The sequence below is a fragment of the Sceloporus undulatus genome, unplaced genomic scaffold, assembly GCF_019175285.1.
Source record: "Sceloporus undulatus isolate JIND9_A2432 ecotype Alabama unplaced genomic scaffold, SceUnd_v1.1 scaffold_24, whole genome shotgun sequence".
Classification (NCBI taxonomy): Eukaryota; Metazoa; Chordata; class Lepidosauria; order Squamata; family Phrynosomatidae; genus Sceloporus; species Sceloporus undulatus.
In genome coordinates this window covers 1,158,089-1,171,532 of record NW_024802946.1, presented here as the reverse complement: position 1 = coordinate 1,171,532, position 13,444 = coordinate 1,158,089, and the positions used below count along the sequence as shown (strand labels likewise).

The 13,444-nt window shown below is 43.1% G+C and overlaps 1 protein-coding gene across 3 annotated transcripts; it reads right to left on the bottom strand.

Annotated features, from left to right (window-relative positions):
- Positions 1–474: 474 nt before the first annotated feature.
- On the bottom strand, positions 475–10,710 carry LOC121917622 (cytochrome P450 2G1-like). 3 transcript variants are annotated; one of them, XM_042443725.1, is made up of 10 exons: positions 8,108–10,710; positions 7,537–7,796; positions 7,133–7,295; positions 5,924–6,073; positions 5,642–5,802; positions 4,420–4,596; positions 3,098–3,239; positions 2,548–2,735; positions 2,293–2,434; positions 475–1,072 (listed from the first exon to the last, which is right to left on the bottom strand). In XM_042443725.1, exons 2-10 carry the CDS (start codon positions 7,705–7,707, stop codon positions 891–893), a joined length of 1,476 nt encoding a protein of 491 aa, XP_042299659.1. In that variant the 5' UTR covers positions 7,708–7,796; positions 8,108–10,710; the 3' UTR covers positions 475–890. The 3 variants fall into 3 exon arrangements, with proteins under 3 accessions (XP_042299659.1, XP_042299658.1, XP_042299660.1); XM_042443724.1 differs by having other exon boundaries at positions 7,537–10,710; XM_042443726.1 differs by lacking the exon at positions 7,537–7,796.
- Positions 10,711–13,444: the final 2,734 nt, after the last annotated feature.

Here is a 13,444-nt window from a genome sequence, read left to right as displayed (position 1 = left end):
AAGGCAGAGAGCAAAGGCCAAGGATTCATCTGTTCTACGCCGTAAAAAATAATGCCGTTTGACACCACTTTAAGTGCTGTAGCTCCATCTTACAGAATCCTGGGAGTTGTAGTTTTGTGAGCCACCAGCACACTGAAAGAGAAGGCTAAAGACATTGTAAAACTACAAATCCCAGTATTCCATAGGACGGAGCTGCAGCACCTATAGCGATGTCAAACTGCAAACAATGGAGGCACGTGCTCATGGCACGGTGCATGTGCCATGGGCGCGCACACCATTTGTTTGATTGCCACGTGGCTTCAATGTATGCTTAAAGCTGCATATGGTGCGCCCACATACGGTGCAGGTGAACTGTATTACAAAGGCCTTTTTACAAGTTTGGTAAAATTTAAGCAGATACTTTCCCCTAAGATAACATTAGCCACCTCACCGGAGGAAGCCTTTTTTTAAAAATAAAAAACACAAAGGAACAGGTTAAAAATTGGAAATGGTTCTTTTATGATGACCTTTTGTATGAGCTTAAATCACAAGAAAAGTTTCTTAAGGAAGACAGTTTGTTTGCTTACATGCAGCTTAATGACAGATTCAATCAAGACAAGAGCAATACAAAAACGAATACTATACAGAGCTGTGCAAAGATGATGAATGTGCAATTTAAAAATGGTATAAATGCCTTTTCAAACTGGAGAGGCCACAAGAACGATCTCAATGGTGACATGCCTAGCAGGCCCATCTTTTCCAGAATTCCATTTACAACAGTGACTATAGTTAAAACAATGCCAGAAGTGTGTGTTTGTGAATGATTCTCAAGAGACACAGAGGAGAAAAGTTGTGAACAGGATCTTCCTCCCCTGCATCCATGCAAGATGGACACCACCTCAATGGCAAGATCAGTGAGGCACCAAACACATCTCATACGCAGGAGGAATGGTCCCAAAGCCACTTATCTGGGGAGAGATGTCAATATCCTTTGGAGCCACAATGGATTTGATTGAAAAGTTTTGCAGGATGGTGGTGAAATACAAGAAGAGCTCCATGCGGGCTATAGCTTCTCCCACGCAGACGCGTTTTCCTGGGGATGGAACAAAAACCAGACACAGGCCACCAAAGTGAAAACAGTTGGAGCGCTTGGTCCATGTTGTACTGTATGCACAGGAGGGCATCAACAGCTATGGATAAAGTGTGGCATTCTATATTGCAGTTACGGAGCCATAAACTAGAGTTACAGATCCGTATTCAATAGTACTACAGTTGGCCTTCTGCACTTGCTGGTTTAACATCTGCAAATTGGATTATTCATGAGTTTGCCACCACCCCATCCCAGCCTCTCTCCTCCTGCTTTCCAGGATGGAAACAGCACTTTGCTTGGGTTCAGTGGTATTCAGACTTTTTACTCTTGGAACTCCCCTTTACAGTTACATGCATACCTTCCACCAACCTACTTGACGTAGTATATGAACCCTTCATTGTTTGCATAAAAGAGGGAATTTCAGCAGGCGTTGCTTGTTACCTGGTTGTGTGACAAGTCACAACCACTGAAATTCCCACTTCTGTACAGCCATTACAAGTACTGAAGCCATACTCAGTTTTCACTGTAGCAAGCCTAATTGAAACTATGAGTCCATACAGACAAGCCAAAATAAAGCTTTCCCATGTCACTTTAGAGGTATGCTATTTAAATGATTCATGCATCCTAAGAGGCCAGAAGCTGCGCCAAAGCCATGCTCTAGTCCTAAGGATTGGAGCGCAGCTTTGGCACAGCTTCTGGATTCTTAAGATGTGTGTGTCCTTTAAATAGTATACCTCCAAAGTGACCCACAACAGCTTTATTTTGGCTTGTCTGTATGGGCCCTATTATTATTATCCTCACCCTCTTCAATGATTCCTGCTGTGGTATAGAAAGGGGAACGTCCCATTTTATTCCCACTAACTTTCAGGATAGGTTAAACTAAAAAGGATGATGAAGGCCATCTAGTGTGTCCCATATTGAGCAGCGGTTGGAATTCAACTCTTCTAGGCCCCAAATCCATCACACTAACAAAATGCAGCATTGGCATACATTTGGGTGGAATTAGAATTTCATCTTTCGATGCCATTCACTGTGATTAGCATTATCAATAGACCTCTGTCCTTGTGTGCAAAGAAGGACCTCCTGTTGAGCTGCTCTTGTTTCTGAAAGAAGTTTGCAGTCAGATCTCATGGATGACAGCTGCCTTGGTTCCCATTTTGGCGGCATATAAGTGCAATAAATACAAAATAAATAGCAAAAGGAACATGGCAATGAAGCCCTACCTGAGGAGAATGGCACAAAGGCCTCATTCTTCTTAAAGCGACCTTCCTCATCTAGGAAGTGTTCAGGGTTGAATATTGCAGGGTGACTGAAATATTTGGGGTCATTCAAAGCTGAGCCTAGTAAGGGGAATACGTTAGTGCCCTGGAACAAGAGAAGACAGAGAAATGAATGTCAATGAAGGGGTGACAGGGGGAAGCAATGAAGATCTCGCACATGGTCTCCCTAGGGCTTCATATAAACAACTCACACCTCACCTTGGGAAGGAGGTAACCCCGAAACTCAGTGTCCCGGGTCACCATATGTGGCAATCCCAAGGGGATGAAATTTGAGAACCTTTGGATCTCATGGATGACTGCATCTGTGTAGGGCATGTTCATCCTGTCCTTCACAGCAGGAATACGGTTGTGGCCAATGACAGAATCAATTTCTTGGTGGATCTTCTCTGTAAAGAGAGGGAGAACATGTTTCCAGGAAGAGCAACCAGTGAGAGTGAAGATATGCAGGCCAGAGGAATGGCACTGCACCACTGGGATTTGGTTTGGGATATGGGATCTGATGATCTCAGTTCTGCGATTGGCAAAGTTTTAAAGAAATTGAGAAAGTAGTTTCAGTGCATTTATCCTGGTCTCATGCTGGCACTGATGTCTACTATTTCCTTATGACCTGTAGAATTCAAAAGCTGGTGGGTTTCCCATTGGGTCCAGTTTTGTCTAGTTTTGTCAGTGAACGTGTCAGTAACTTTCCTGCTTTCCTTGTGCAAGCCCTATTTAATAGCAAACCCTTGATTTTTGGCCAGTTTTGTACCTTCTACTTCTGGGTGTTTCATCAGCAAGAGGAATCCGTATTTCAAGGTGGAGCTGACAGTTTCTGTACCAGCAAAGAACATGTTGAGAGCAGTGAGAACCAAATTTTTCGTAGTGAATTCGGTGGAAGGCTTTCCCTTTTCCTTTAAAGGAAGAGAGAAAGATTATCTTCAATTAGTAAATGCATGGCAGAGGTTGTTATTATGTTTGGACATACAACTCTCTTATCTATGGGAGTCCAAAGCCAGAATATTGTTGATGAATTACTAGGGGTTATGGGATCATGTGTACTTCTTTTGTATACAATGGGTCCTTGGTATCCGCTGGGGTTTGGTTCCAGGAATCCCCTACGCCCCCCGGATACCAACATCCATGGATGCTCAAGGCACATTTAATACAGTGGCAATAATCAAATGGTGTCCCGTATAAAAAGATATGTTCAAGCTGTGGATAAAGAATCTGTGGCTAAGGAGAGGCCACTAAATGACCATGGCGTGTATAGTGGAAAATAGGTCTTGCAGAAAGGGATGAGGGCGAGGTCTTGTAGTTCAATTATGGTGGAACAATATATTGCCCCATATAAGATTTCAGGATGTATGTTGGTAATGCTTCAAAGCAAAGAGCCAATGGAGGAATCTTGTCTCCTTGATTACAAAATGCGCTTCTAAAGATAGGAGACAATCCAGGAGAATCTCAGAAGAATCCTAAGTCACAATCATATCAGGTTTGACCCCTTCATTCTGGTAAACAGTGTTCCTCCACAAGCTGTTTACATAGCTGTTTACACAAGCCGTGTACATAGACAGTCACTCAGAGTAGGGGCCTTGTCTTTGAAACACAGACGACCCATGTAGCCATCATGCGTAACAACTACTGAGATACTTCTTCCACTTTTTAAAATCATGTCAATCCTTTCCCCACCATCTCCATATCTTGTCTATTAACTTCATGGAGTAACCCCAAATTCTGCTGTCGTTTACAAGGAAGAAAACTGTCTCCAAATATCATGCCTAATTCTACAAACCTCTACCACCAGCACCCATCACTTACAGGTTTTTCAGCTCAAAGGATCCAAACATTAGAAGCTTCCCATCCAGGGAATCTGCCCTAACACCATGACCATCCTGGTTGCCTCCCTATCCCCTCCTTGCATATTTATTTTGCACAAGATACAATGCACCAAATACACCAATAATTTGTATCAACTGGAAATCTTCCATTTCTTTCTTTTTCATCCTCCCCAATTTCCAGACCTCACAGAACAAATCCAGTTGATTTCGACTTTTAACACTGAATCCTTCTTCCTTGGGTGACAGGGAATACCTTCTCCATCTGGATGAGGAAGCAGTCAATAAAATCTCTTGGGTTGTTGGGATCCAGTGTCTCTTGACTGACTTTGACTTTCTCAGCAATGAAGGCTTTCAGCTTCTCCAGGAGGTCATAGATACAGTTGTGTCTCCCAGGCAAGTATTGCATGATGCCAGAATACATTTCATAGAGCTAGAATGAAGAGCAACAGTTACTGTTGGTTTTGTCCATCAGCCACATCACCTTGATGAAAATAGTTTGATGGAATTAGCTTGATACAACTACTCTTCCTGATATCCACTGACATGGAAAGAGGTGCGTTGCTGGGATTGCAACGGAGAAAAGGAGAGGTTCCTGGACATTGTGTAGTTGATAGAGAATGCCAACCTTTCCGATGACCAAAACAATGAGACATCTAGCCATGTTAGTCTGGAATATCAGCATGCAAAGGAACCTTGTAGAATCTTAGGGAGTAACTGTGAAGGAAGACGTAGCATGCTGTCATAGACTTGGTCTACTTCCTGAGAGTAGACCAAGTCTATGAAAGCTTATGCTACAACTTCTTTTGCACATTTAATCTCAAAGGTGTTATAAGATCCCTTTGCATAGCAAAAACATGAGTTAGGATGGTGCAAGCTGAACTCAATAAGCATTAGGGATACCAGCTAGGCATGCCCATACACAATGAATGCTACCGATGCTCATTGGCACACCCTTGATTGTGCCCCAATATGCATCTTCGCAATTCACTAGCAAGGTTTCTTAGGTCCTGTACTACACAGTTAATACATAGCCCATAGGCCATAATATAGGATCCCAGTCTTAATTTATGTCCTGCCTTTCTCCTTGTGTAGAACTGAAGGTGGTTTGCATCCAGTTTCAGAATCAATTTAAAGGTACACAACAATGGCAACAACAACTACAACAGCAACAACAGATAAGTGCACAGCTGTATTAAACATCTCTTCTGTCACATGCGTTATGAGTCAAATAAAATGAATAAAAAGCTCTTTTCTTGCCATTGGAAAGACCAGAGAGAAGGGATCAACTAAGCCTCCCATAGGAGGAAATTTCATTCACACTAGCATAGCGTCTCAGTAGGATTCTCACCACTTTCTGTGTCTGCAAAAGTGTTGTTTTTATACAGGGAAGGTATTTTTTCATCCTTCACCCCCCAAAAAAGTTCCAAAATGCAACAAAGTCACAGTATTTGGAAGGGATAGCTGTGTCCCCTTACCCGTGCCCAAGGGGTGCTCATCTCAATGAAGGCTTTCTCTATCATTTCCAACAAGGAGAGGAAGGTCTTGTCTTCATACTCAAAACGACTGCCAAAAACAATGGAGCTCATAATGTTGGAAACTGTGCGGCTTAGAAAGAAGGTGGGGTCAAATGGCATACCTGGAAAAGGACAAAAGAGAGATTCACTAGTGGTTGCCACTCTGGCTTAATCCTGGCTAGGAAAGTTGCTGATATTCTTTCCTTAAAGCAATGGAAAGAGGTGGGCAAGGTCAACACCAACCCTTGGTTTTCCTGAATTCCTCCAGCAGGTACTGTGCTTCTTCCTGGATCCGCTCTTCGATGGACCATCTCCCCATCCCAAAATTCTTCAATGTGATGAGAGAGAAGTGACGGAGCTGCTTCCAGCGTTCCCCGTTGGAGAAGGCAAGTCCTGAGGAGAGAGGGATGGGGTCTACAATGAAGGCTCTGCACCTCCCTCCCCAAGGATAGCCCCTTGTCCAGATGGAACTGTGGAGCAATGTTGAAGAAGATGGGATCATGCTCCTTTCATGGAGTCCTACAACAAAGCCCCCTGTTGTTTAGTCCCAATTAATGTAGGGCCACTGGATCAATGGAATTTACATATGAGTTGATGTGGCATTCAGCATTTGAGTCAATGGGTCCCTTCTAGTTGGGACTAACCAACAGGTTCATACCACAGTTTTTCATTCTGCTGGTCATAATGTTCCATCACACTTTGGCTAGCATCCTTGAGCTGATACAGACAGCGTTTTGAACTAATAGAGACAGAGTTCTGGGTTTGAGAAAGAAGAGAGTCTATGAATTTGGGAAGCCTAGTTGAGCATTGGACTACGACTCTGGAGATTTGAGTTCTATTCCCCACTTGGCCAAGGAAGTCCCTTTGGGTGGGTCACACACTTTCAGCCCCAGAAAATCCACCTGATAAGGATGCCTTAGGGTCATCTTAAGTAAGAAATGACTTGAAGGCACACAACAACAACAACAACAACAACAACAACAACAGAATAGAATATTAAAGATTATTATTTGTTCATGCTATGCTTAATCAAACTTTACCTACTCTTGTTTTAAACCTATCTCTGTCAAGCCTGAATTGGAGTCAGGCCATGCATACCCAACTGAAGAACCCATACAACACTGCCACCACTCCATATTTAAAGGTTTCACCCTAAGGCCTAGTAACCCACTCCAGAAAGGGAAGAATTTGGGGAAATAAGGGCAGGATGAGTAGCAGGATTCCTAGCTGTTGGAGGCTTGGGGTGATGCAATCTGTCACACTCCTTCTTCCACTTTCCACTAGCAGAGGGATGGCTTTGGGTGAAGGACTATCACAGCTCAATGAGACCTGGAGTGGTAACAGTGGGTCATATTGTATTTCTTCATGGAGAACGCCGGTCCTATACCTGAGAATGTAGGATCTTGGCCTTCACTGGCAACTGGCAAGTCACATGAGATCCAAGCCACTCACCAAATCCATTAAAGGTCCTTTCAATGGAAGCCAGTTCTCCCCTCCCGCTGAACTCTTCCGCATGGTCCACCAGAGCTTCCTTCACTGTCTCGTGCCCAAAAAGAATCACAACTCGGCGGGGACCCAGGTACACTGTGAATACAGGGCCATATTTGTTTCTTAGCTGGAAGAGAAGGTGGACAACAGAAAAATGGTAAATGTGGAGTTTTCTTCTGTTCTCATAGTAAAGCCATACCAGAACACTCAACATGCAAACTGAAAGACTGGAACTCTTGGAAACTAAATATGCAGGCACCTCATGAACCTAGCAAAGATGACACAACATGGCAAAGATGACACAACTCACATGAGAGTTCCTCCCCATCCCCCCCTTTTTTTTTCATGACAAAGATGATACAACTCACCTCTAGGAAGGACTTGAAGTTATCTTTAATTTTCAATTGCAGTAAGTTGCCGAAGAAGGGCAGGGGCATTGGTCCGGGAGGCAACTTCCCCTCTTTGTGCCTCCTCCTCCATAAAGAGATGAGGACCAAGCAAATGCCTAGCAAGATGGTCAGCACCCCTCCGATCTCCATGGCGAATAGGATGGATGTTCAACTGAATGGTTGTCTTGAGTCAATACACACAGTACAGTATGTACAATATGCGACTGAAACTGGTCAGCCTGACCAGAGGAGAAAACAGGTTTGTTGGCATTCATCAGCCCAGACTAAAGGGGGAAAAATTCTGCCTAAGGCATAAACACCATGAAAATAGCAGATTCTGTCTGATCTTGAAACCTGGTCAGCTCTGGTTAATATTTGGGTGCAGGACTGTCAAAAAAAAAATATCCCTAGATGCTATAAGCTATATTCAGAGGAAGGCAATGGCAAAGTCACATCTGAGCATTCCTTATTTTTAAAAACCCAATGAAATTCATGGGACTTGAAATTACATATACGTACACACAAGGTGAAGCATTCTTTTCCCACCTACCTCCTTCATCTCTCGCCACTTTGCTTCCATAACTTATAGGTGCTTGACTCAGGGTGCATCTGCACTGTAGAAATAATACCGTTTGACCCCACTTTAACTGTCATGCCTTCATCCTACAGAATCCCAGGATTTGTAGTTTGATGAGGCACCAGTACTCTTTGGCAGAGAATGATACAGACATTGTAACATGGCACATCCCAGGATTCCATAGGATAGAGCTACTGCACTCAAACTGGTGTCAAACTGAATTGTTTCAACAGGGTAGATGTGCCCACAATTCCTATGCTGTGCAAGTGGAGAGTAAGGGCACAGTGTCCACATGCTGGATACCCTGACTCCACCCCCATTACATCATGATACCATGCGCCCTTCCAGATGGCATGTGGCATCATGGCACGACTCCAGTGCTGCATCTACATGACGCAGTGCTGGAGGGGCGTCACAAAGCCGCGCCACTGCAGCTATGGCGCCCCTTGGAGAGCGCAAAAAGGAATAGAAAAACCACATTAAACATAAAATCTTGGGCATGTGGTCCTTAAACAGTTGAATTTGAAAAATGTCTCCTTGCCCAGAGATGTTGTGCATCCCTGGCACTGGGCAACACTGGGCCTTTGCAGTCTAAGGCAACTGCTTTCCTAGATTTTAACATTTTTAAAAAACATTTTTAATATATCTGTTTTCTGAGAGCAAAGGTCCATTGTACAACCAGCAGGTGAAGTTCGAAAGAAAAACATACATAAAACGAAAGCACCAAAGATGCCTTCAAAATCTGTGGAAGAGTGCCCTCGCCTGCCCAACAATAGGTAGGACAAAAATCCCAGATGAGAAAACTCATCTTCAAAAAAAAAAAAAAAGTCTAGTTGTCATACACAACGACACAGGGTACATCTACATTGTAGAAATCATGCAGTTTGACATCACTTTAAGTGCTGTTGCTCCATCCTGTGGAATTCCGAGATTTGTAGTTTTACAAGGTCTTTAGTGACCAAAGAGTGCTGGTGCCTCACCAAACTACAAATGCCAAGATTCTGCAGCACGGAACCAAGGCTGTTAAAGTGGTGCCAAACTCCATTATTTCCACAGTGTAGATATACCCACAGTTGTGGTCTCCCAGTAGTGACAGAGTGGCACTTTGTAAATTCATAGACATGTTCCAAAATTGAGAACCAGCTGTGCCAGGCTGAGTCACTGCAAAATGGGGATTTGTGGGTTACCTTGGGATGCTAAAAAGTGCGATGGTCTAGTGGATCCAAACCTTGCAGGACCTAGATTTTAGATTAGCAAGGACAAGGAGATCATCTGCAACTCTCACCTGTAGTGACTGCAGGTGTCCATATCCATGGGGTGAGGCACCCACTTTAGTTTCAAAGGAATTTTCAAAGGCGCTGAACCTATTTGGGGAACAGAGTCCATCTTGGCTAGCATTCCTTTAAAACTCAGCCACGGAGATAATTATAGATATGCAGATAAGCAGCAATGCAGCTATCCATATGACACATGTTCTTGAGTAGGAGAGGGGATCCCTTGAATTCTATTTAGTTGCCATTACGCACTAATTTACTCCATGCAACTCAGGTCCAAAACACTTGCAGAAATAATCCCATTTCAGACTGCTTTCACTGCCCTGGCTCAGTGTTAGGAAATTATGGGAACTGTAGTTTTGTGAGACATTTAGCTTTCTGAATCAGAGAGCTTTGGTGCCCCAATAAACAACAATTCCTAGGATTCCCTAGCATTGAGCTGGGACAGTTAAGACGGTCTCAAACTGGATTATTTTTGCAGTGTGGAGCTCAGTAACTAAGTGGGAAGTTACTGAGTTGTTTATCATACTTCTTTACCCGCTTCTGACTCAGCAGGGACTTTGCCTCCCGTTCTTGTGGGAGATGAGAGTCCTATACACACAAACACACGTGCGCACACCAAACAATGGCATGTGAATAGAGCGTGGAAAGGAGAAGATCTTTGACAGAAAGCTTTTCTCCTAAGCAAGCAATCTTACATTAGCAAAAGCGCATTGTGTACATAAAGGCAACTTCCAGCAGGCGTCACTTAGGAGTACTGTATTGTGTATGCTCACGTGTAAGTCTAGAAATTTCATTCAAAACATCAACCTAAAGAACCTGGAATGACTTATCCACGGGTCAATGTAAGTACTTTAACTTAACCTTTATCAAATTAGGAACCACTCCCTTCTCTGAGTAGAGTCATGAAAGGCAAGAGTTTAGTCAACCTTAGTCTAAAACAGTGATTCCCAACCTTTTATCCTCCAGGTTTTTGGACTTCAACTCTCAGAAGCCCCAGTCAGCTTAGCAGACAGTCAGGAATTCTGGAAGCTGAAGTCCAAAACATCTGGAGGACCAAAGTTTGGGAGTCCCTGGTCTAAAAGAAGCACTGACCATCTCTATTCTCTCTGCCATGGGGCTACTTCTAGCCTTTTTGAATGCCTGGGTGGGGAAATTATGGTGTGCCTTGGCAGTTGGCATCATGTTCAGTCACCCAGAGGGCCTTTTCCATCGCAGCTCCGAAGCTATGGAATGACCTGCCGAAGGAGATTCGTGACATTTCTACTCTTATAGCCTTTAAGAAGGCTCTTAAAACGGATCTCTTCCGGCAGGCCTTCCCTACCTAGTTCTACTCCCCATTTACTGTGACTTATGTCACTCTGTCCACCAATTCTTCTCTTAAATTTAATGAGAAGAATTAAATTAAAATTAATTAAAATAAAATCCTTGCCTCAAGAAGAAGAGCCCTCCCTCCATGACATCATCATCAGACCTGGGAGGGAGTGAAAAAGAGAGGCCCAACTTCCATCAGGCCTATCTGTGAATGTACTCACTTCGCTCTCTTTAATTTTATTGTATTTTATTTATTTATTGTATTTTATTTTATTATCTTTATTTTTACTGTTGTAACCCGCCTGGATTCCTTGTGATTGGGCGGGCTATAAATTATTATTATTATTATTATTATTATTATTATTATTATTATTATTATTTCCTTTTCCTTCATTCTTTATGTCAGTGGTTCCCAAACCTTGGTCCTCAAGATGTTTTGGACTTCAGCTTCCAGACTTCCTGACCATTGGCCAAGATAACTGAGGCTTCAGGGAGCTGGAATACATAATACCTAGAGGACCAAAGTTTGAAAATCACTGCTTTACATATTTTGTTACATCCACCTAAGTTTTACCCTTGATTTATACACAGGTTATATCAGAATCCATAATTTTGGCCTCCAAACCTCCCCTCAACGTATACACAAGGTGGACCTATAGTCGAGTATATATATATATACAGAAACAGCCAAAGTCACATTCCAGAAGAACCAAGTGTCCAGGGCAAAGGCACTTGCCCTGCAAGAAAAATTATGACCCCTCCATGAAATTTCCCCCACCTTTCTAGCATTGCAGACAGAGAAACACTGAAAATGGTTCACACCTTGAATTTTTACATTTACAGTGGTGCCCCGGGTTACGAAATTAATTCGTTCCGGGGCGCCGTTCGTAACCCGAAAAGCATTCGCAAGCCGAATCTCCATAGGCGCTAATGGGGAAAAGCCGCGATTTCGTGGGAAATAGCGCCGAAAAGCACCAAAAGTTTTTTCGTAACCCGAAAAAACTTTCGTAACGCGGAACTATTTTTTTTAATTAATTTTTTTCGTAACCCGGAAATTTCGTAACGCGGCGCATTCGTATCCCGGGGTACCACTGTACTGTGTTCGGATCCTTTAGTCACCTTGCCTACTTCTTTGTTCTGGATGCCTAAATTGAATTGAATATAAACTGTAGTTTCAAGTTACTGGGATGCTAGAAATGTTGAGACCGCAGGAACATTTCATGGGGGGATTTTTACTGGGAGGGCAATCCCCTCATCCTCTCACAATAGCTTACACTCCTGGTCCTGGTTGGCATCCTCCCACTTCTTTTAAAACATGAGAAGAGCATTCACACCCCACTGAAAACTAGACTGGCCCAGGTAGACCACTGATCCTTTGAATCTTACATCCATGTGCAATGCAAGACCATTACTTTGGCACATGGACCCCATCCAGTGAAAAGGTCTCAGGAACCAGATCTGTTTCTTTAGTGTTGCATTACACGCCCGGTTTTGGTATTCTTTACTTCCAACCTAGAAAAGCTACTTGTCAACTTCTAAGAAGGAGGATCAACATGGTAAACTTGGATTTGAAAAGAGCCCTCCAGAGGCAGACAAACAAAACAGCTGAAGGAGTGGCTTTGTTTCTGCAGTTATGTAAAAGAAGATTGAGTTTCCTCTCGGATCAGCTGAAGTTATGCAACGGCGTAGTATAGAAGAGCTCTCCCTCCTTCCTCCTTTGTAATTTTCACCTTTGTACTTGAGTATATTTACTTGCTCCTTTATTTATTCATTTCTTGGACTCTTGCAAGCAGAAGCCAGGTGGGATGAAAGTTAATCGATGGTCCATAACAAAAAACAGCCAGCCTTTGCTGGGTAATATTTTCAGGACATGAATAGACTTTAGCTCTATTAATAAAAGGAGACTGTAGTGAAATGGACAGAAAAATTGGCATTTGGGTGGCTTTCTTGGGAAGGTTGCTGGAATTGTTGTTTTTTACCAGTACTTATTGGGATTCCCAATACTCTTATTTGGTTTTCTGCAAACTCTTCCTTGAAAGTGATCTTCAATTTTTGCTATTTCTGGTAACATTTATCTTTAAAGTACTGTTACCTTCCCACTGAGAAGTTGTACCTATCTATCTACTTGCATCTACATGCTTTCAAACAGCTAGGTTGGCAGAAGCTGGGAGTAGTGACAGGACCCCCATCATGCAATACTCGGGCCTCAAACTGCCAACCTTCTGAGCTTCTGATCGTCAGAATTGGTGTCTTAACCACTAAGCCACTGCATCCCTTTGAGACTAACTGAAATAAAAAAAGCTGGTAGCATGAGATTTCGTAGACTTCCTCAGATGCATGTTCCAAGTCTACAAAAGTTCATTCTTCTTTCTTTCACTTAGTCTCAAAGGGGATACAACATCCCTTTGCATGCAGATACCACATGTGGACAGCATCTTCCCCAGCTCTGATACCATGGCCTTTGATTCTTGTGACTTGTGACTTCTCTGGACCCTTCTTCTGGGACTCCTTCCACCTGCTTTGTTTTACTTGGATGGATGTTATCAAATCTTGACCTCTGGGCTGTTTTGAGTCATGATAGCTGCATTCCCCAGGTTCTCCCGTGTCACATGCATGGCGAAGTTTGCTTTCCCTCCAGAGTGTTATGTGCCATCAAGTTGACCTTAGCTTAAGGCACCTTTAAAATGAGAGACTTCCAAAAGATTCTGTTGCTAACAGCCCT

Excerpts from the sequence above, each read along its gene's own strand:
- LOC121917622 (XM_042443724.1), bottom strand. The coding sequence starts at position 7,707 with ATGGAGATCGGAGGGGTGCTGACCATCTTGCTAGGCATTTGCTTGGTC. Across the intron at positions 4,597-5,641 it reads TGAGCACCCCTTGGGCACGG|CTCTATGAAATGTATTCTGG; the intron begins GTAAGGGGACAC and ends TCTTCATTCTAG. Across the intron at positions 1,073-2,292 it reads CTTTGTGCCATTCTCCTCAG|GAAAACGCGTCTGCGTGGGA; the intron begins GTAGGGCTTCAT and ends TTCCATCCCCAG.